At 44.0% G+C, this 19998-nt stretch overlaps 2 protein-coding genes across 4 annotated transcripts in view; one reads left to right on the top strand and one right to left on the bottom strand.

The window, feature by feature from the left end:
- Positions 1–19998, top strand: part of LOC5503308 (hemicentin-1) — a 136135-nt gene that overhangs the window by 72790 nt on the left and 43347 nt on the right. The gene's annotated exons all lie outside the window — the stretch shown is intronic.
- On the bottom strand, positions 3252–8457 carry LOC125562994. Its single transcript, XM_048727482.1, has 2 exons — positions 7125–8457; positions 3252–6848 (listed from the first exon to the last, which is right to left on the bottom strand). The coding sequence occupies exons 1-2, from the start codon at positions 8276–8278 to the stop codon at positions 3383–3385; spliced, it is 4620 nt and encodes a 1539-aa protein (XP_048583439.1). The 5' UTR covers positions 8279–8457; the 3' UTR covers positions 3252–3382.

Here is a 19998-nt window from a genome sequence, read left to right as displayed (position 1 = left end):
TAGATTACTCCTAGACATGTGTGCACTACTAGATTACTCCTAGAGACAAGTGTGCACTACTAGATTACTCCTAGAGACAAGTGTGCACTACTAGATTACTCCTAGAGACAAGTGTGCACTACTAGATTACTCCTAGAGATGTGTGCACTACTAGATTACTCCTAGAGATGTGTGCACTACTAGATTACTCCTAGAGATGTGTGCACTACTAGATTACTCCTAGAGATAAGTGTGCACTACTAGATTACTCCTAGAGACAAGTGTGCACTACTAGATTACTCCTAGAGATGTGTGCACTACTAGATTACTCCTAGAGATGTGTGCACTACTAGATTACTCCTAGAGATGTGTGCACCATTAGATTACTCCTAGAGACAAGTGTGCACTACTATATTACTCCTAGAGACAAGTGTGCACTACTAGATTACTCCTAGAGATGTGTGCACTACTAGATTACTCCTAGAGATGTGTGCACTACTAGATTACTCCTAGAGATGTGTGCACTACTAGATTACTCCTAGAGATGTGTGCACTACTAGATTACTCCTAGAGATGTGTGCACTACTAGATTACTCCTAGAGACAAGTGCACGCAACTAGATTGCTCCTAGAGATGTGTGCACTACTAGATTACTCCTAGACATGTGTGCACTACTAGATTACTCCTAGAGACAAGTGCGCGCAACTAGATTGCTCCTAGACATGTGTTCACTACTAGATTACTCCTAGAGACAAGTGCGCGCAACTAGATTGCTCCTAGAGATGTGTGCACTACTAGATTACTCCTAGACATGTGTGCACTACTAGATTACTCCTAGAGACAAGTGCGCGCAACTAGATTGCTCCTAGAGATGTGTGCACTACTAGATTACTCTTAGATGTGTGCACTACTAGATTACTCCTAGAGATGTGTGCACTACTAGATTACTCCTAGAGATAAGTGTGCACTACTAGATTACTCCTAGAGACAAATGTGCACTACTAGATTACACCTAGAGACAAGTGTGCACTACTAGATTTCTCCTAGAGATGTGTGCACTACTAGATTACTCTTAGATGTGTGCACTACTAGATTACTCCTAGAGATGTGTGCACTACTAGATTACTCCTAGAGACAAATGTGCACTACTAGATTTCTCCTAGAGATGTGTGCACTACTAGATTACTCCTAGAGACAAGTGCGCACTACTAGATTACTCCTAGAGACAAATGTGCACTACTAGATTTCTCCTAGAGATGTGTGCACTACTAGATTACTCCTAGAGACAAGTGTGCACTACTAGATTACTCCTAGAGATGTGTGCACCACTAGATTACTCCTAGAGATGTGTGCACTACTAGATTACTCCTAGAGATAAGTGTGCACTACTAGATTACTCCTAGAGACAAATGTGCACTACTAGATTTCTCCTAGAGATGTGTGCACTACTAGATTACTCCTAGAAACAAGTGTGCACTACTTGATTACTCCTAGAGATGTGTGCACTACTAGATTACTCCTAGAGATGTGTGCACTACTAGATTACTCCTAGAGATGTGTGCACTACTAGATTACTCCTAGAGATGTGTGCACTACTAGATTACTCCTAGAGATGTGTGCACTACTAGATTACTCCTAGAGATGTGTGCACTACTAGATTAGACCTACAGACAAGTGTACACTACTAGATTACTCTTAAAGATGTGTGCACTACTAGATTACTCCTAGAGATGTGTGCACTACTAGATTACTCCTAGAGATGTGTGCACTACTAGATTACTCCTAGAGATGTGTGCACTACTAGATTACTCCTAGAGATGTGTGCACTACTAGATTACTCTTAAAGATGTGAGCACTACTAGATTACTCCTAGAGATAAGTGTGCACTACTAGATTACTCCTAGAGATAAGTGTGCACTACTAGATTACTCCTAGAGACAAGTGTGCACTACTAGATTACTCCTAGAGATAAGTGCACGCAACTAGATTGCTCCTAGAGATGTGTGCACTACTAGATTACTCCTAGACATGTGTGCACTACTAGATTACTCCTAGAGACAAGTGTGCACTACTAGATTACTCCTAGAGACAAGTGTGCACTACTAGATTACTCCTAGAGACAAGTGTGCACTACTAGATTACTCCTAGAGATGTGTGCACTACTAGATTACTCCTAGAGATGTGTGCACTACTAGATTACTCCTAGAGATGTGTGCACTACTAGATTACTCCTAGAGATAAGTGTGCACTACTAGATTACTCCTAGAGACAAGTGTGCACTACTAGATTACTCCTAGAGATGTGTGCACTACTAGATTACTCCTAGAGATGTGTGCACTACTAGATTACTCCTAGAGATGTGTGCACCATTAGATTACTCCTAGAGACAAGTGTGCACTACTATATTACTCCTAGAGACAAGTGTGCACTACTAGATTACTCCTAGAGATGTGTGCACTACTAGATTACTCCTAGAGATAAGTGTGCACTACTAGATTACTCCTAGAGACAAGTGTGCACTACTAGATTACTCCTAGAGATGTGTGCACTACTAGATTACTCCTAGAGATGTGTGCACTACTAGATTACTCCTAGAGATGTGTGCACCATTAGATTACTCCTAGAGACAAGTGTGCACTACTAGATTACTCCTAGAGATGTGTGCACTACTAGATTACTCCTAGAGATGTGTGCACTACTAGATTACTCCTAGAGACAAATGTGCACTACTAGATTACTCCTAGAAACAAGTGTGCACTACTAGATTACTCCTAGAGATGTGTGCACTACTAGATTACTCCTAGAGACAAATGTGCACTACTAGATTACTCCTAGAAACAAGTGTGCACTACTTGATTACTCCTAGAGATAAGTGTGCACTACTAGATTACTCCTAGAGACAAATGTGCACTACTAGATTACTCCTAGAAACAAGTGTGCACTACTTGATTACTCCTAGAGACAAGTGTGCACTACTAGATTACTCCTAGAGATGTGTGCACTACTAGATTACTCCTAGAGATGTGTGCACTACTAGATTAGACCTACAGACAAGTGTACACTACTAGATTACTCTTAAAGATGTGTGCACTACGCCAGTTGAATAAGACCACAAACTAGGACACAACTTGGAAACGCTTTAATCAACAGCGAACCAAAGCCAGTATCGTAACACAGCAAAAACAAGATGGCGGAGACGTGACAGGATTTAGTGAACGTCACATAACTAAGTACCGCTGACCGGTACTGGCGTGACTTCCTTTCTTTCTCTCTTATACTATCTACTGTAGAGAAATCACACAACTAATGTCTTTCACGGCGTACAATGTAAATACGATGGACTGATTAAAAGATAGGACTATAACAGTAAGCCTAATTGCTAGCATAGTTTATACATTAAGTCCTATTTAAAGTCAGTGATAAAGTCGTCATCTCTATAACGTAAGGGAAGGTGACGCTCGCGGGTAGACCTCCTAGGTGGGGATGTGTCATCATCTTGAAGATTGGAGGGACAGTGACTGGAGTCCATAGCTCTCGTCTCAGGGGCGTCGGCATCACTTTGGGGTGGTACATCCCGGGAAGGTGGATCAGTTATCGCTGTCGGTATATCTGGTGGGGCTGGGGGCGGAAGCCTGTTGGTGGCCGGAGTGTCATCTTCATCTGCGGAAGAGTCACAGTCATAGGCTGCAGTCGGTGTCTTGTCCGGTACTTCAGATGGAACCTTGTAGCAATCTGTTTTTTTTACTCTGTATGACGTAGAACGTAACTGCGAGCCAATAAACTTTCTGATATTACAGAAGCCTCCTTCAGTGTCTACGACGAGATATCTATCTCGCCCTCGGGTCTTGTTCCTGTCGGGATGCAGGTAAATGAGGTCGCCAACAGTGATTGCTGTGGATAGGCGAAAGTCTGCGGTGGGCGCTTTAGATTTCTCGCTGTACGCGTGGTTAGAATTCCGCTGGTCGTGCTGTTTCTCTATGAGGGTTTGGTCTTGGAAGGGGAGTTGACTGTTGGAAAACTGGTCACGCTGAGTCCACATTTCCCTCGCAGACAGACCACGTAATCGGATGCGGGCGTTGAGATTAGCTGTAGCGACTGCAAGTGCTACTTCAGAGACAGGGCCCCCTAGTGGGTCAAGCTGTAGGATCTCACGTTCTAACTCTTGTACTGCCTTTTCAGCTACCGGGTTCTTATTGACGTTCTTTGCGCGTCCAATTTCGAGGACTAATCGATGGTGTTGCAGGAGCTTGTCTTCCTTTAGCGCTTGAAATCCTGGGGCTGGGTCAGTGCGAATGATGGCGACGGGACCGTCGAGGGGACGCATCTGCACGCAAAGACGAATGAGAGCATCGCGAAGGGTAGAGTGTTGCTCATTGGTTAACAGTAAGCTGGTGGTGTACGAAGTCACGCACTCTCGTACAATCAGGATAAACTGGCGTGACCGACGTATGACGTCTGCTGCGAAAGAAACTCCAATGGCGTCGGGCGGGTCGCAAGACGACTGTTCTATACGTGCTTTGCTGCTTGTACGGAGAGAAGCGCAATGGTGGCAAGCTTGAGACACGCGAACGATGGCCTTCTCAAGATCAAGGGCGAACAGATAGCGCTTGGTGGCCATCTTGAGTTGGTGAGTTGACGGGTGACATAGCTGAATATGTAGAGCTGTGAGTACGCCGTCAAGAACGCGACGTGGAACAATGATGCACTCACGGCTGGGCGATAAGGGTGTTTCACGTTTTACGACGAGTAAGCCATCCTTGGCGATGGTGGCGACACCAAGATATCGTTTGACGTCTTTGATGTTTGTTACCTTTTTCGAAGGTCGGATGCCCTGTTTGAGGTGGGAGTGAGTTCGACGTAAGTCAGGACACTCGGACTGAATCGCGAGCCAAGCTGATCGGCTAGTGAAAGGGAGCCGCTCGTTGCCATCAATGACGTCCTGAATTGATGAGCGCCTGACAACAGAGTCCCCGAGCTGTTTGACAAAGGAACAGATCTGACAGGCTTCATCTTCGCACGGTGGAGCGTTTCGACTTGCGAAATCTGAGGGGAGAATGGAGGACCCTGATACGTGTCTGACTGTGGCTTGGTACTGACTGACTGCAGAGAGGAAGGTCGAAATTCGTGGGCTTGCGGAAAACTCGCCGCGGCATAATTTCTCGTACGCCTGTACGCAGGGTTTGCTGTCAGTCAAGATGGACGCTCGGTGATGAGATTGTATTAAGTAGGGGCTGAAATGTCTGGTAGCAGAGGCTATAGACAGTGCCTCAACTTCGCAGGGCAACCAAGACGACTGTGAACCTTTTAGCTTGGCGCTGTAGAACCCAGCGAGGTGTAGGTTGCCGTTACGTGTGATGTAAAGTGTGGCGCCGATTCCTGGGTCACGCAGGGCGCCATCCGTGACAATCCATAGGAAATCCTCAGGTCTTGGCAGGGTGATGACGCGGGTGGAAGAGAGGGCCTTCTGGGCATTATAGAAAGCCGTATGTAGATTGTCAGTCCACTCAATAGTATCTCGTGACTCCCGGCCAGCGACAATTTCGTCGAGGGGTGATAGAAATGTGGAGCACTGTGGTACAACTCGTGAAAGTACCTTGTATGCGCCAATAAAAGAACGCATGAGACCAACGGTAGTTGGGGTTGGACATTGGGCTAGCGTAGCAACTCGGTGGGGGCTAGCCTTCAAGGTGCCTGCACTCCAGATCCATCCAAGAATAGTAGTGGTCTTGGGGTTGATGATTGTTTTGGAGGCAGACAAGCGAAGATTGCATTCGTGAAGAGCCTGGAGGGTTCTTTTCCAGTTGCTGAAGAGTTCATGTGGGGTGTTTCCTCCACAGTAGAGATCATCGGCAAGCTTGACAACAACGCCTTCAGCAAGAAGATCTCCAAGGACGCGGCACATTAGTTCTTCTAACGCAGTTTCAGAACCAGGCATACCCATTGCACAACGGGTGTAAACTCTGACGCCGCGAAAGGGAGTTGCGACTCCGCAGTATTTCAGAGAGTCTCTTGACAGAGGGATCTGATAAAATGCACTGGTTAGGTCAGTCGCAATGAGGTGATTCCATTGGGCGATTTGGCGTAATGTTGAATCGACGTTTGGCATTAACGACGGTTGAGGTTTGCTGTATCTTCCAACATCAGCAAAGGCTGTTACAAGGCGTGAACCTCCATCCGGCTTGCGGACTAGAAATGATGGATTTAGATATTCCACGGAGATGCCTACGTCTTCTGGGCGTTTAAAGACCCCCTGATTCTCCAGTTCATCAAATTTATCTTGTAACTCGAGAAGTTTTTCACGTGCATATTGGGGAAGGCGCCCTTTCCGTTGGGGGGGTTCAACAGGCCCCATGTTGACTCTGGCTTCGAAGGGGCCTACGTGGCCGTTGTAGCCTTCGATATTAGCGTCAAACACCTGGTCGTATTCATGGTGGAGGGCTTTGAACTTGGCTTTGATATCTGATGGTAGCAAACTGTCAGGATCTAGAGAAACGTTTGCTGAATGAAGGGTGTCTGTAGAAGGGAACGTACGGGCTGGGCTGGTCGTTGTGACGTTCGATGGTTCGAAAAGTTGGCGGACTTGACAGAAGTGCTCGTTACGTTTGAGTGAGCGTGGCTCCGATGTAAGGTTGGGAATACGTATTCTTCCGGCTATGCTGGTAACGATGCCAGGGGGAGGCCAGACAGCAGATGGTTTTACTCTACGAGCGCTCGGCGCGTCGGTACGAGGTTCAAGTGCATACTCGGCATCAGTGGGTGTGTCGTCCGGTAGTGTGATTTCAAGAAACTCGCCTGGCCAGACTGTTGCGTTGCGTGGTGGTGCACGGAGGACGGTTACAAGGCGTGCCGTGGTCGAGGTGAGGGTGGAGTGGTGGGCTCCATAAGTGTAGATGGTGTTGTCTCCAAGGATAATCTGCCCTTTTGCAGGTCGGACCGCAATGTCATTTTTCTCCATAAAGGGCGTGCCCGCTAACACTTCTACGTCTAGGTTTTCCACAACGAGACCTTCAAATGAGAAAGACTTATCTGCCCGGGTGAAAGAAAGGCGCGTTTCACCAACAACACGTAACTGGGATGAGCCGTCGGCCTGGCTTACGGACTGAGAGCTGGTTGTAATATTGCAACCGAGGCGTGTCGCGGTGGAGAGTCTTATCATGTTGCCTGTGGCACCGCTGTCGACGGTCATTCGTACGGTATGGTGATTGTAGAAGACGTCTAGATATGGTGACTGGCGGGTCTGTATTCTGAGGACGACCGCGTCATGGGCAGTGTGTGCGGGGGGGTCGATGGACTCAGTCGAGGGCATTTGGGCGTGTGTCTCTAACTCGGAGTCATTGTCGTCGAAGATGTCAGCGATTTGTCTTGCTTTAATCATATAGCGCCGATCGCTATCTGGGAGAAATTTGCATTCGCTTAGGAAGTGATGAGTATCCGACCGATTAGCCTGACTGCAGAGTGGGCATACCTTCGAGGAGCGGGGCTTTCTTGATGTGGTCTTGCTATTTGGTGCCGGTTTCCACTGATTGTTGTGGCTTGTGGCAGGTTTCCACTGATAAGTGTTGCTGACGGCTGAGCGAAGGATCTTTGCATCATCGGACGTGCGAATTTCCTCTAGCAGGGAGCTCAATGCCTGAGAGATTTCTGGTTTGATCGATGCGAGAGTCCTAGAACGTAGCTCTGTCCCGTACCGTTGCTTAACAAGGCGAGGTAGTGATGGGTGAATAAGCCTCAGCCAAGTCAACACTATGAGGTTTTCTAGTGTTGGGGAAAGTTCCTCTTCTTCTGTTACTTGTTCGCCATGGTGAGTTAGGTTATTGGGTTTGAGGAGGGAATCCTCGGCGAAAGCCATAAGTCTTTGAAACAGGTCTTCCGGGCGCTCGTCGGGCTCTAGATGGATGTCGACGAAATCTATGAAGTGTGCACCAGTTACTTGAAATCCAAAATGTTGTCGGATCGCCTGCCAGATAAACTCTAGAGATGTAGAGTTCTTAACTAAAGTGTTTCTCGAAATAATAGGACAGTAGTTTGCGATTTGTCCTAGCATAAGTTCTAAAAAGTTCACCTTCTGTTGGGCAGTGAGGCGTTTTGATTGCTGAACGGTTTCATCATCATCGGTATAGCCACGGAGAGGTTCGGTCTTTGTTTTCTTTTTCCATGTAGCTCCATCGGCAAGATAAGTTGAGAAATTTGTATCGAGAGACAGCGTATACATCAGGTTTTGCTTCCAGTTTTCAAAACTGGTGATAGTTTCGGTTTTAGATAGGCTCCATTGTTTTGGTGCTCTGTGAGTAGCAGCCATTTCTTCGGTAAATAAGTTGTGCTGTCACAGCGGCGTTTGCTGTTCTATTCTGTGATTTTTTTTGGCGAAAGAGACGAAGGGACGAAATCCAGCTGCCACCACGCCAGTTGAATAAGACCACAAACTAGGACACAACTTGGAAACGCTTTAATCAACAGCGAACCAAAGCCAGTATCGTAACACAGCAAAAACAAGATGGCGGAGACGTGACAGGATTTAGTGAACGTCACATAACTAAGTACCGCTGACCGGTACTGGCGCTACTAGATTACTCCTAGAGATGTGTGCACTACTAGATTACTCCTAGAGATGTGTGCACTACTAGATTACTCTTAAAGATGTGTGCACTACTAGATTACTCTTAAAGATGTGTGCACTACTAGATTTCTCCTAGAGATAAGTGTGCACTACTAGATTACTCCTAGAGATGTGTGCACTACTAGATTACTCCTAGAGATGTGTGCACTACTTGATTACTCCTAGAGACAAGTGTGCAATACTAGATTACTCCTAGAGATGTGTGCAATACTAGATTACTCCTAGAGATGTGTGCACTACTAGATTACTCCTAGAGACAAGTGTGCAATACTAGATTACTCCTAGAGATGTGTGCAATACTAGATTACTCCTAGAGATGTGTGCACTACTAGATTACTCCTAGAGACAAGTGTGCACCACTAGATTACTCCTAGAGATAAGTGCACTACTAGATTACTCCTAGACATGTGTGCACTACTAGATTACTCCTAGAGATAAGTGTGCACTACTAGATTACTCCTAGAGACAAGTGTGCAATACTAGATTACTCCTAGAGACAAGTGTGCAATACTAGATTACTCCTAGAGATGTGTGCACTACTAGATTACTCCTAGAGATGTGTGCAATACTAGATTACTCATAGAGATGTGTGCACTACTAGATTACTCCTAGAGATGTGTGCACTACTAGATTACTCCTAGAGACATGTGTGCACTACTAGATTACTCCTAGAGATGTGTGCACTACTAGATTACTCCTAGAGATAAGTGTGCACTACTAGATTACTCCTAGAGATAAGTGCACTACTAGATTACTCCTAGACAAGTGTGCACCACTAGATTACTCCTAGAGATGTGTGCACCACTAGATTACTCCTAGAGACAAGTGCACTACTAGATTACTCCTAGACATGTGTGCACTACTAGATTACTCCTAGAGATAAGTGTGCACTACTAGATTACTCCTAGAGATAAGTGCACTACTAGATTACTCCTAGACAAGTGTGCACCACTAGATTACTCCTAGACATGTGTGCACTACTAGATTACTCCTAGAGATAAGTGTGCACTACTAGATTCCTCCTAGAGACAAGTGTGCACTACTAGATTACTCCTAGAGACATGTGTACACTACTAGATTAGTCTTAAAGATGTGTGCACTACTAGATTACTCCTAGAGATGTGTGCACTACTAGATTACTCCTAGAGATGTGTGCACTACTAGATTACTCCTAGAGACAAGTGTGCACCATTAGATTACTCCTAGAGACAAGTGTGCACTACTAGATTACTCCTAGAGATGTGTGCACTACTAGATTACTCCTAGAGACAAGTGCGCGCAACTAGATTACTCCTAGAGACAAGTGTGCACCACTAGATTACTCCTAGAGACATGTGTGCACCACTAGATTACTCCTAGAGATGTGTGCACTACTAGATTATTCCTAGAGATGTGTGCACTACTAGATTACTCCTAGAGACATGTGTGCACCACTAGATTACTCCTAGAGATGTGTGCACTACTAGATTACTCCTAGAGACATGTGTGCACTACTAGATTACTCCTAGAGACATGTGTGCACTACTAGATTACTCCTAGAGATAAGTGTGCACTACTAGATTACTCCTAGAGATGTGTGTGCACCACTAGATTACTCCTAGACATGTGTGCACCACTAGATTACTCCTAGAGATGTGTGCACTACTAGATTACTCCTAGAGATGTGTGCACTACTAGATTACTCCTAGAGATGTGTGCACCACTAGATTACTCCTAGAGACAAATGTGCACTACTAGATTACTCCTAGACATGTGTGCACCACTAGATTACTCCTAGACATGTGTGCACTACTAGATTACTCCTAGAGACAAGTGTGCACTACTAGATTACTCCTAGAGATGTGTGCACTACTAGATTACTCCTAGACATGTGTGCACTACTAGATTACTCCTAGAGATGTGTGCACCACTAGATTACTCCTAGACATGTGTGCACTACTAGATTACTCGTAGAGACAAGTGTGCACCACTAGATTACTCCTAGAGACAAGTGTGCACCACTAGATTACTCCTAGAGACAAGTGTGCACCACTAGATTACTCCTAGAGACAAGTGTGCACCACTAGATTACTCCTAGAGACAAGTGTGCACCACTAGATTACTCCTAGAGATGTGTGCACCACTAGATTACTCCTAGAGATGTGTACACTACTAGATTACTCCTAGAGACAAGTGTGCACTACTAGATTACTCCTAGACATGTGTGCACCACTAGATTACTCCTAGACATGTGTGCACCACTAGATTACTCCTAGACATGTGTGCACCACTAGATTACTCCTAGACATGTGTGCACCACTAGATTACTCCTAGACATGTGTGCACTACTAGATTACTCCTAGACATGTGTGCACTACTAGATTACTCCTAGACATGTGTGCACCACTAGATTACTCCTAGACATGTGTGCACTACTAGATTACTCCTAGAGACAAGTGTGCACTACTAGATTACTCCTAGAGATGTGTGCACTACTAGATTACTCCTAGACATGTGTGCACTACTAGATTACTCCTAGAGATGTGTGCACCACTAGATTACTCCTAGACATGTGTGCACTACTAGATTACTCCTAGAGACAAGTGTGCACCACTAGATTACTCCTAGAGACAAGTGTGCACCACTAGATTACTCCTAGAGACAAGTGTGCACCACTAGATTACTCCTAGAGACAAGTGTGCACTACTAGATTACTCCTAGAGATGTGTGCACTACTAGATTACTCCTAGACATGTGTGCACTACTAGATTACTCCTAGAGATGTGTGCACTACTAGATTACTCCTAGAGACATGTGTGCACTACTAGATTACTCCTAGAGATGTGTGCACTACTAGATTACTCCTAGAGATAAGTGTGCACTACTAGATTACTCCTAGAGATAAGTGCACTACTAGATTACTCCTAGACAAGTGTGCACCACTAGATTACTCCTAGAGATGTGTGCACCACTAGATTACTCCTAGAGACAAGTGCACTACTAGATTACTCCTAGACATGTGTGCACTACTAGATTACTCCTAGAGATAAGTGTGCACTACTAGATTACTCCTAGAGATAAGTGCACTACTAGATTACTCCTAGACAAGTGTGCACCACTAGATTACTCCTAGACATGTGTGCACTACTAGATTACTCCTAGAGATAAGTGTGCACTACTAGATTCCTCCTAGAGACAAGTGTGCACTACTAGATTACTCCTAGAGACATGTGTACACTACTAGATTAGTCTTAAAGATGTGTGCACTACTAGATTACTCCTAGAGATGTGTGCACTACTAGATTACTCCTAGAGATGTGTGCACTACTAGATTACTCCTAGAGACAAGTGTGCACCATTAGATTACTCCTAGAGACAAGTGTGCACTACTAGATTACTCCTAGAGATGTGTGCACTACTAGATTACTCCTAGAGACAAGTGCGCGCAACTAGATTACTCCTAGAGACAAGTGTGCACCACTAGATTACTCCTAGAGACATGTGTGCACCACTAGATTACTCCTAGAGATGTGTGCACTACTAGATTATTCCTAGAGATGTGTGCACTACTAGATTACTCCTAGAGACATGTGTGCACCACTAGATTACTCCTAGAGATGTGTGCACTACTAGATTACTCCTAGAGACATGTGTGCACTACTAGATTACTCCTAGAGACATGTGTGCACTACTAGATTACTCCTAGAGATAAGTGTGCACTACTAGATTACTCCTAGAGATGTGTGTGCACCACTAGATTACTCCTAGACATGTGTGCACCACTAGATTACTCCTAGAGATGTGTGCACTACTAGATTACTCCTAGAGATGTGTGCACTACTAGATTACTCCTAGAGATGTGTGCACCACTAGATTACTCCTAGAGACAAATGTGCACTACTAGATTACTCCTAGACATGTGTGCACCACTAGATTACTCCTAGACATGTGTGCACTACTAGATTACTCCTAGAGACAAGTGTGCACTACTAGATTACTCCTAGAGATGTGTGCACTACTAGATTACTCCTAGACATGTGTGCACTACTAGATTACTCCTAGAGATGTGTGCACCACTAGATTACTCCTAGACATGTGTGCACTACTAGATTACTCGTAGAGACAAGTGTGCACCACTAGATTACTCCTAGAGACAAGTGTGCACCACTAGATTACTCCTAGAGACAAGTGTGCACCACTAGATTACTCCTAGAGACAAGTGTGCACCACTAGATTACTCCTAGAGACAAGTGTGCACCACTAGATTACTCCTAGAGATGTGTGCACCACTAGATTACTCCTAGAGATGTGTACACTACTAGATTACTCCTAGAGACAAGTGTGCACTACTAGATTACTCCTAGACATGTGTGCACCACTAGATTACTCCTAGACATGTGTGCACCACTAGATTACTCCTAGACATGTGTGCACCACTAGATTACTCCTAGACATGTGTGCACCACTAGATTACTCCTAGACATGTGTGCACTACTAGATTACTCCTAGACATGTGTGCACTACTAGATTACTCCTAGACATGTGTGCACCACTAGATTACTCCTAGACATGTGTGCACTACTAGATTACTCCTAGAGACAAGTGTGCACTACTAGATTACTCCTAGAGATGTGTGCACTACTAGATTACTCCTAGACATGTGTGCACTACTAGATTACTCCTAGAGATGTGTGCACCACTAGATTACTCCTAGACATGTGTGCACTACTAGATTACTCCTAGAGACAAGTGTGCACCACTAGATTACTCCTAGAGACAAGTGTGCACCACTAGATTACTCCTAGAGACAAGTGTGCACCACTAGATTACTCCTAGAGACAAGTGTGCACCACTAGATTACTCCTAGAGACAAGTGTGCACCACTAGATTACTCCTAGAGACAAGTGTGCACTACTAGATTACTCCTAGAGATGTGTGCACTACTAGATTACTCCTAGAGATGTGTGCACCACTAGATTCCTCCTAGAGATGTGTGCACTACTAGATTACTCCTAGAGACAAGTGTGCACCACTAGATTACTCCTAGAGATGTGTGCACTACTAGATTACTCCTAGAGATGTGTGCACTACTAGATTACTCCTAGAGATGTGTACACTACTAGATTACTCCTAGAGACAAGTGTGCACCACTAGATTACTCCTAGAGATGTGTACACTACTAGATTACTCCAAGAGACAAGTGTGCACCACTAGATTACTCCTAGAGATGTGTACACTACTAGATTACTCCTAGAGACAAGTGTGCACCACTAGATTACTCCTAGAGATGTGTACACTACTAGATTACTCCTAGAGACAAGTGTGCACCACTAGATTACTCCTAGAGATGTGTACACTACTAGATTACTCCTAGAGACAAGTGTGCACTACTAGATTACTCCTAGAGATGTGTGCACTACTAGATTACTCCTAGAGATGTGTGCAATACTAGATTACTCCTAGAGATGTGTGCACTACTAGATTACTCCTAGAGACAAGTGTGCACCACTAGATTACTCCTAGAGATAAGTGCACTACTAGATTACTCCTAGACATGTGTGCACTACTAGATTACTCCTAGAGATAAGTGTGCACTACTAGATTACTCCTAGAGACAAGTGTGCAATACTAGATTACTCCTAGAGACAAGTGTGCAATACTAGATTACTCCTAGAGATGTGTGCACTACTAGATTACTCCTAGAGATGTGTGCAATACTAGATTACTCATAGAGATGTGTGCACTACTAGATTACTCCTAGAGATGTGTGCACTACTAGATTACTCCTAGAGACATGTGTGCACTACTAGATTACTCCTAGAGATGTGTGCACTACTAGATTACTCCTAGAGATAAGTGTGCACTACTAGATTACTCCTAGAGATAAGTGCACTACTAGATTACTCCTAGACAAGTGTGCACCACTAGATTACTCCTAGAGATGTGTGCACCACTAGATTACTCCTAGAGACAAGTGCACTACTAGATTACTCCTAGACATGTGTGCACTACTAGATTACTCCTAGAGATAAGTGTGCACTACTAGATTACTCCTAGAGATAAGTGCACTACTAGATTACTCCTAGACAAGTGTGCACCACTAGATTACTCCTAGACATGTGTGCACTACTAGATTACTCCTAGAGATAAGTGTGCACTACTAGATTCCTCCTAGAGACAAGTGTGCACTACTAGATTACTCCTAGAGACATGTGTACACTACTAGATTAGTCTTAAAGATGTGTGCACTACTAGATTACTCCTAGAGATGTGTGCACTACTAGATTACTCCTAGAGATGTGTGCACTACTAGATTACTCCTAGAGACAAGTGTGCACCATTAGATTACTCCTAGAGACAAGTGTGCACTACTAGATTACTCCTAGAGATGTGTGCACTACTAGATTACTCCTAGAGACAAGTGCGCGCAACTAGATTACTCCTAGAGACAAGTGTGCACCACTAGATTACTCCTAGAGACATGTGTGCACCACTAGATTACTCCTAGAGATGTGTGCACTACTAGATTACTCCTAGAGATGTGTGCACTACTAGATTACTCCTAGAGACATGTGTGCACCACTAGATTACTCCTAGAGATGTGTGCACTACTAGATTACTCCTAGAGACATGTGTGCACTACTAGATTACTCCTAGAGACATGTGTGCACTACTAGATTACTCCTAGAGATAAGTGTGCACTACTAGATTACTCCTAGAGATGTGTGTGCACCACTAGATTACTCCTAGACATGTGTGCACCACTAGATTACTCCTAGAGATGTGTGCACTACTAGATTACTCCTAGAGATGTGTGCACTACTAGATTACTCCTAGAGATGTGTGCACCACTAGATTACTCCTAGAGACAAGTGTGCACTACTAGATTACTCCTAGACATGTGTGCACCACTAGATTACTCCTAGACATGTGTGCACTACTAGATTACTCCTAGAGACAAGTGTGCACTACTAGATTACTCCTAGAGATGTGTGCACTACTAGATTACTCCTAGACATGTGTGCACTACTAGATTACTCCTAGAGATGTGTGCACCACTAGATTACTCCTAGACATGTGTGCACTACTAGATTACTCCTAGAGACAAGTGTGCACCACTAGATTACTCCTAGAGACAAGTGTGCACCACTAGATTACTCCTAGAGACAAGTGTGCACCACTAGATTACTCCTAGAGACAAGTGTGCACCACTAGATTACTCCTAGAGACAAGTGTGCACCACTAGATTACTCCTAGAGACATGTGTGCACTACTAGATTACTCCTAGAGATGTGTGCACTACTAGATTACTCCTAGAGATGTGTGCACTACTAGATTACTCTTAGAGATGTGTGCACTACTAGATTACTCCTAGAGATGTGTGCACTACTAGATTACTCCTAGAGATGTGTGCACCACTAGATTACTCCTAGAGATGTGTACACTACTAGATTACTCCTAGAGACAAGTGTGCACTACTAGATTACTCCTAGACATGTGTGCACCACTAGATTACTCCTAGACATGTGTGCACCACTAGATTACTCCTAGACATGTGTGCACCACTAGATTACTCCTAGACATGTGTGCACCACTAGATTACTCCTAGACATGTGTGCACTACTAGATTACTCCTAGACATGTGTGCACTACTAGATTACTCCTAGACATGTGTGCACCACTAGATTACTCCTAGACATGTGTGCACTACTAGATTACTCCTAGAGACAAGTGTGCACTACTAGATTACTCCTAGAGATGTGTGCACTACTAGATTACTCCTAGACATGTGTGCACTACTAGATTACTCCTAGAGATGTGTGCACCACTAGATTACTCCTAGACATGTGTGCACTACTAGATTACTCCTAGAGACAAGTGTGCACCACTAGATTACTCCTAGAGACAAGTGTGCACCACTAGATTACTCCTAGAGACAAGTGTGCACCACTAGATTACTCCTAGAGACAAGTGTGCACCACTAGATTACTCCTAGAGACAAGTGTGCACCACTAGATTACTCCTAGAGACAAGTGTGCACTACTAGATTACTCCTAGAGATGTGTGCACTACTAGATTACTCCTAGAGACAAGTGTGCACCACTAGATTACTCCTAGAGATGTGTGCACCACTAGATTACTCCTAGAGATGTGTGCACCACTAGATTACTCCTAGAGACAAGTGTGCACCACTAGATTACTCCTAGAGACAAGTGTGCACCACTAGATTACTCCTAGAGACAAGTGTGCACTACTAGATTACTCCTAGAGATGTGTGCACTACTAGATTACTCCTAGAGATGTGTGCACCACTAGATTCCTCCTAGAGATGTGTGCACTACTAGATTACTCCTAGAGACAAGTGTGCACCACTAGATTACTCCTAGAGATGTGTGCACTACTAGATTACTCCTAGAGATGTGTGCACTACTAGATTACTCCTAGAGATGTGTACACTACTAGATTACTCCTAGAGACAAGTGTGCACCACTAGATTACTCCTAGAGATGTGTACACTACTAGATTACTCCTAGAGACAAGTGTGCACCACTAGATTACTCCTAGAGATGTGTACACTACTAGATTACTCCTAGAGACAAGTGTGCACCACTAGATTACTCCTAGAGATGTGTACACTACTAGATTACTCCTAGAGACAAGTGTGCACCACTAGATTACTCCTAGAGATGTGTACACTACTAGATTACTCCTAGAGACAAGTGTGCACTACTAGATTACTCCTAGAGATGTGTGCACTACTAGATTACTCCTAGAGATGTGTGCACTACTAGATTACTCCTAGAGATGTGTACACTACTAGATTACTCCTAGAGACAAGTGTGCACCACTAGATTACTCCTAGAGATGTGTGCACCACTAGATTACTCCTAGAGATGTGTACACTACTAGATTACTCCTAGAGACAAGTGTGCACTACTAGATTACTCCTAGACATGTGTGCACTACTAGATTACTCCTAGAGACATGTGTGCACTACTAGATTACTCCTAGACATGTGTGCACTACTAGATTACTCCTAGAGATGTATGCACTAATAGATTACTCCTAGAGACATGTGTGCACTACTAGATTACTCCTAGAGACAAGTGTGCACTACTAGATTACTCCTAGAGATGTGTGCACTACTAGATTACTCCTAGAGATGTGTGCACTACTAGATTACTGCTAGAGACAAGTGTGCACTACTAGATTACTCCTAGAGATGTGTGCACTACTAGATTACTCCTAGAGATGTGTGCACTACTAGATTACTCCTAGAGATGTGTGCACTACTAGATTACTCCTAGAGATGTGTACACTACTAGATTACTCCTAGAGACAAGTGTGCACTACTAGATTACTCCTAGAGATGTGTGCACTACTAGATTACTCCTAGAGATGTGTGCACTACTAGATTACTGCTAGAGACAAGTGTGCACTACTAGATTACTCCTAGAGATGTGTGCACTACTAGATTACTCCTAGAGATGTGTGCACTACTAGATTACTCCTAGAGATGTGTGCACTACTAGATTACTCCTAGACATGTGTGCACTACTAGATTACTCCTAGACATGTGTGCACTACTAGATTACTCCTAGAGATGTGTGCACTACTAGATTACTCCTAGACATGTGTGCACTACTAGATTACTCCTAGACATGTGTGCACTACTAGATTACTCCTAGAGATGTGTGCACTACTAGATTACTCCTAGAGATGTGTGCACTACTAGATTACTCCTAGAGACAAGTGTGCACCACTAGATTACTCCTAGAGATGTGTGCACTACTAGATTACTCCTAGAGATGTGTACACTACTAGATTACTCCTAGAGACAAGTGTGCACTACTAGATTACTCCTAGAGATGTGTACACTACTAGATTACTCCTAGAGACAAGTGTGCACCACTAGATTACTCCTAGAGATGTGTGCACTACTAGATTACTCCTAGAGATGTGTACACTACTAGATTACTCCTAGAGACAAGTGTGCACTACTAGATTACTCCTAGAGATGTGTGCACTACTAGATTACTCCTAGAGATGTGTGCACTACTAGATTACTGCTAGAGACAAGTGTGCACTACTAGATTACTCCTAGAGATGTGTGCACTACTAGATTACTCCTAGAGATGTGTGCACTACTAGATTACTCCTAGAGATGTGTGCACTACTAGATTACTCCTAGACATGTGTGCACTACTAGATTACTCCTAGAGACAAGTGTGCACTACTAGATTACTCCTAGAGACAAGTGTGCACCACTAGATTACTCCTAGAGACAAGTGTGCACTACTAGATTACTCCTAGAGACAAGTGTGCACTACTAGATTACTCCTAGAGACAAGTGTGCACTACTAGATTACTCCTAGAGATGTGTGCACTACTAGATTACTCCTAGAGATGTGTGCACTACTAGATTACTCCTAGAGACATGTGTGCACTACTAGATTACTCCTAGAGATGTGTGCACTACTAGATTACTCCTAGAGATGTGTGCACTACTAGATTTCTCCTAGAGACATGTGTGCACTACTAGATTACTCCTAGAGACAAGTGTGCACTACTAGATTACTCCTAGAGATGTGTGCACTATTAGATTACTCCTAGAGACAAGTGTGCACTACTAGATTACTCCTAGAGACAAGTGTGCACCACTAGATTGCTCCTAGAGACAAGTGTGCACTACTAGATTACTCCTAGAGACAAGTGTGCACCACTAGATTGCTCCTAGAGACAAGTGTGCACTACTAGATTACTCCTAGAGATGTGTGCACTACTAGATTACTGCTAGAGACAAGTGTGCACTACTAGATTGCTCCTAGAGACAAGTGTGCACTACTAGATTGCTCCTAGAGACAAGTGTGCACTACTAGATTACTCCTAGAGATGTGTGCACTACTAGATTACTCCTAGAGATGTGTGCACTATTAGATTACTCCTAGAGATGTGTGCACTATTAGATTACTCCTAGAGATGTGTGCACTACTAGATTACTGCTAGAGACAAGTGTGCACTACTAGATTACTCCTAGAGACATGTGTACACTACTAGATTACTCCTAGAGATGTGTGCACTACTAGATTACTCCTAGAGACATGTGTGCACTACTAGATTACTCCTAGAGACATGTGTGCACTACTAGATTACTCCTAGAGATGTGTGCACTACTAGATTACTCCTAGAGACATGTGTGCACTACTAGATTACTCCTAGAGACATGTGTGCACTACCAGATTACTCCTAGAGATGTGTGCACTACTAGATTACTCCTAGAGATGTGTGCACTACTAGATTACTCCTAGAGATGTGTGCACTACTAGATTACTGCTAGAGACAAGTGTGCACTACTAGATTTCTCCTAGAGATGTGTGCACTACTAGATTACTCCTAGAGACAAGTGTGCACTACTAGATTAC

The sequence above is a fragment of the Nematostella vectensis genome, chromosome 5, assembly GCF_932526225.1.
Source record: "Nematostella vectensis chromosome 5, jaNemVect1.1, whole genome shotgun sequence".
NCBI lineage: Eukaryota > Metazoa > Cnidaria > Anthozoa > Actiniaria > Edwardsiidae > Nematostella > Nematostella vectensis.
The sequence above is the reverse complement of the archived record's forward strand: the minus strand, read 5'-3'. Positions and strand labels throughout refer to the sequence as shown.

Excerpts from the sequence above, each read along its gene's own strand:
- LOC125562994 (XM_048727482.1), bottom strand. The coding sequence starts at position 8,278 with ATGGCTGCTACTCACAGAGCACCAAAACAATGGAGCCTATCTAAAACC. Across the intron at positions 6,849-7,124 it reads ACAGGCAACATGATAAGACT|CTCCACCCTCACCTCGACCA; the intron begins CTCCACCGCGAC and ends TGGAGCCCACCA.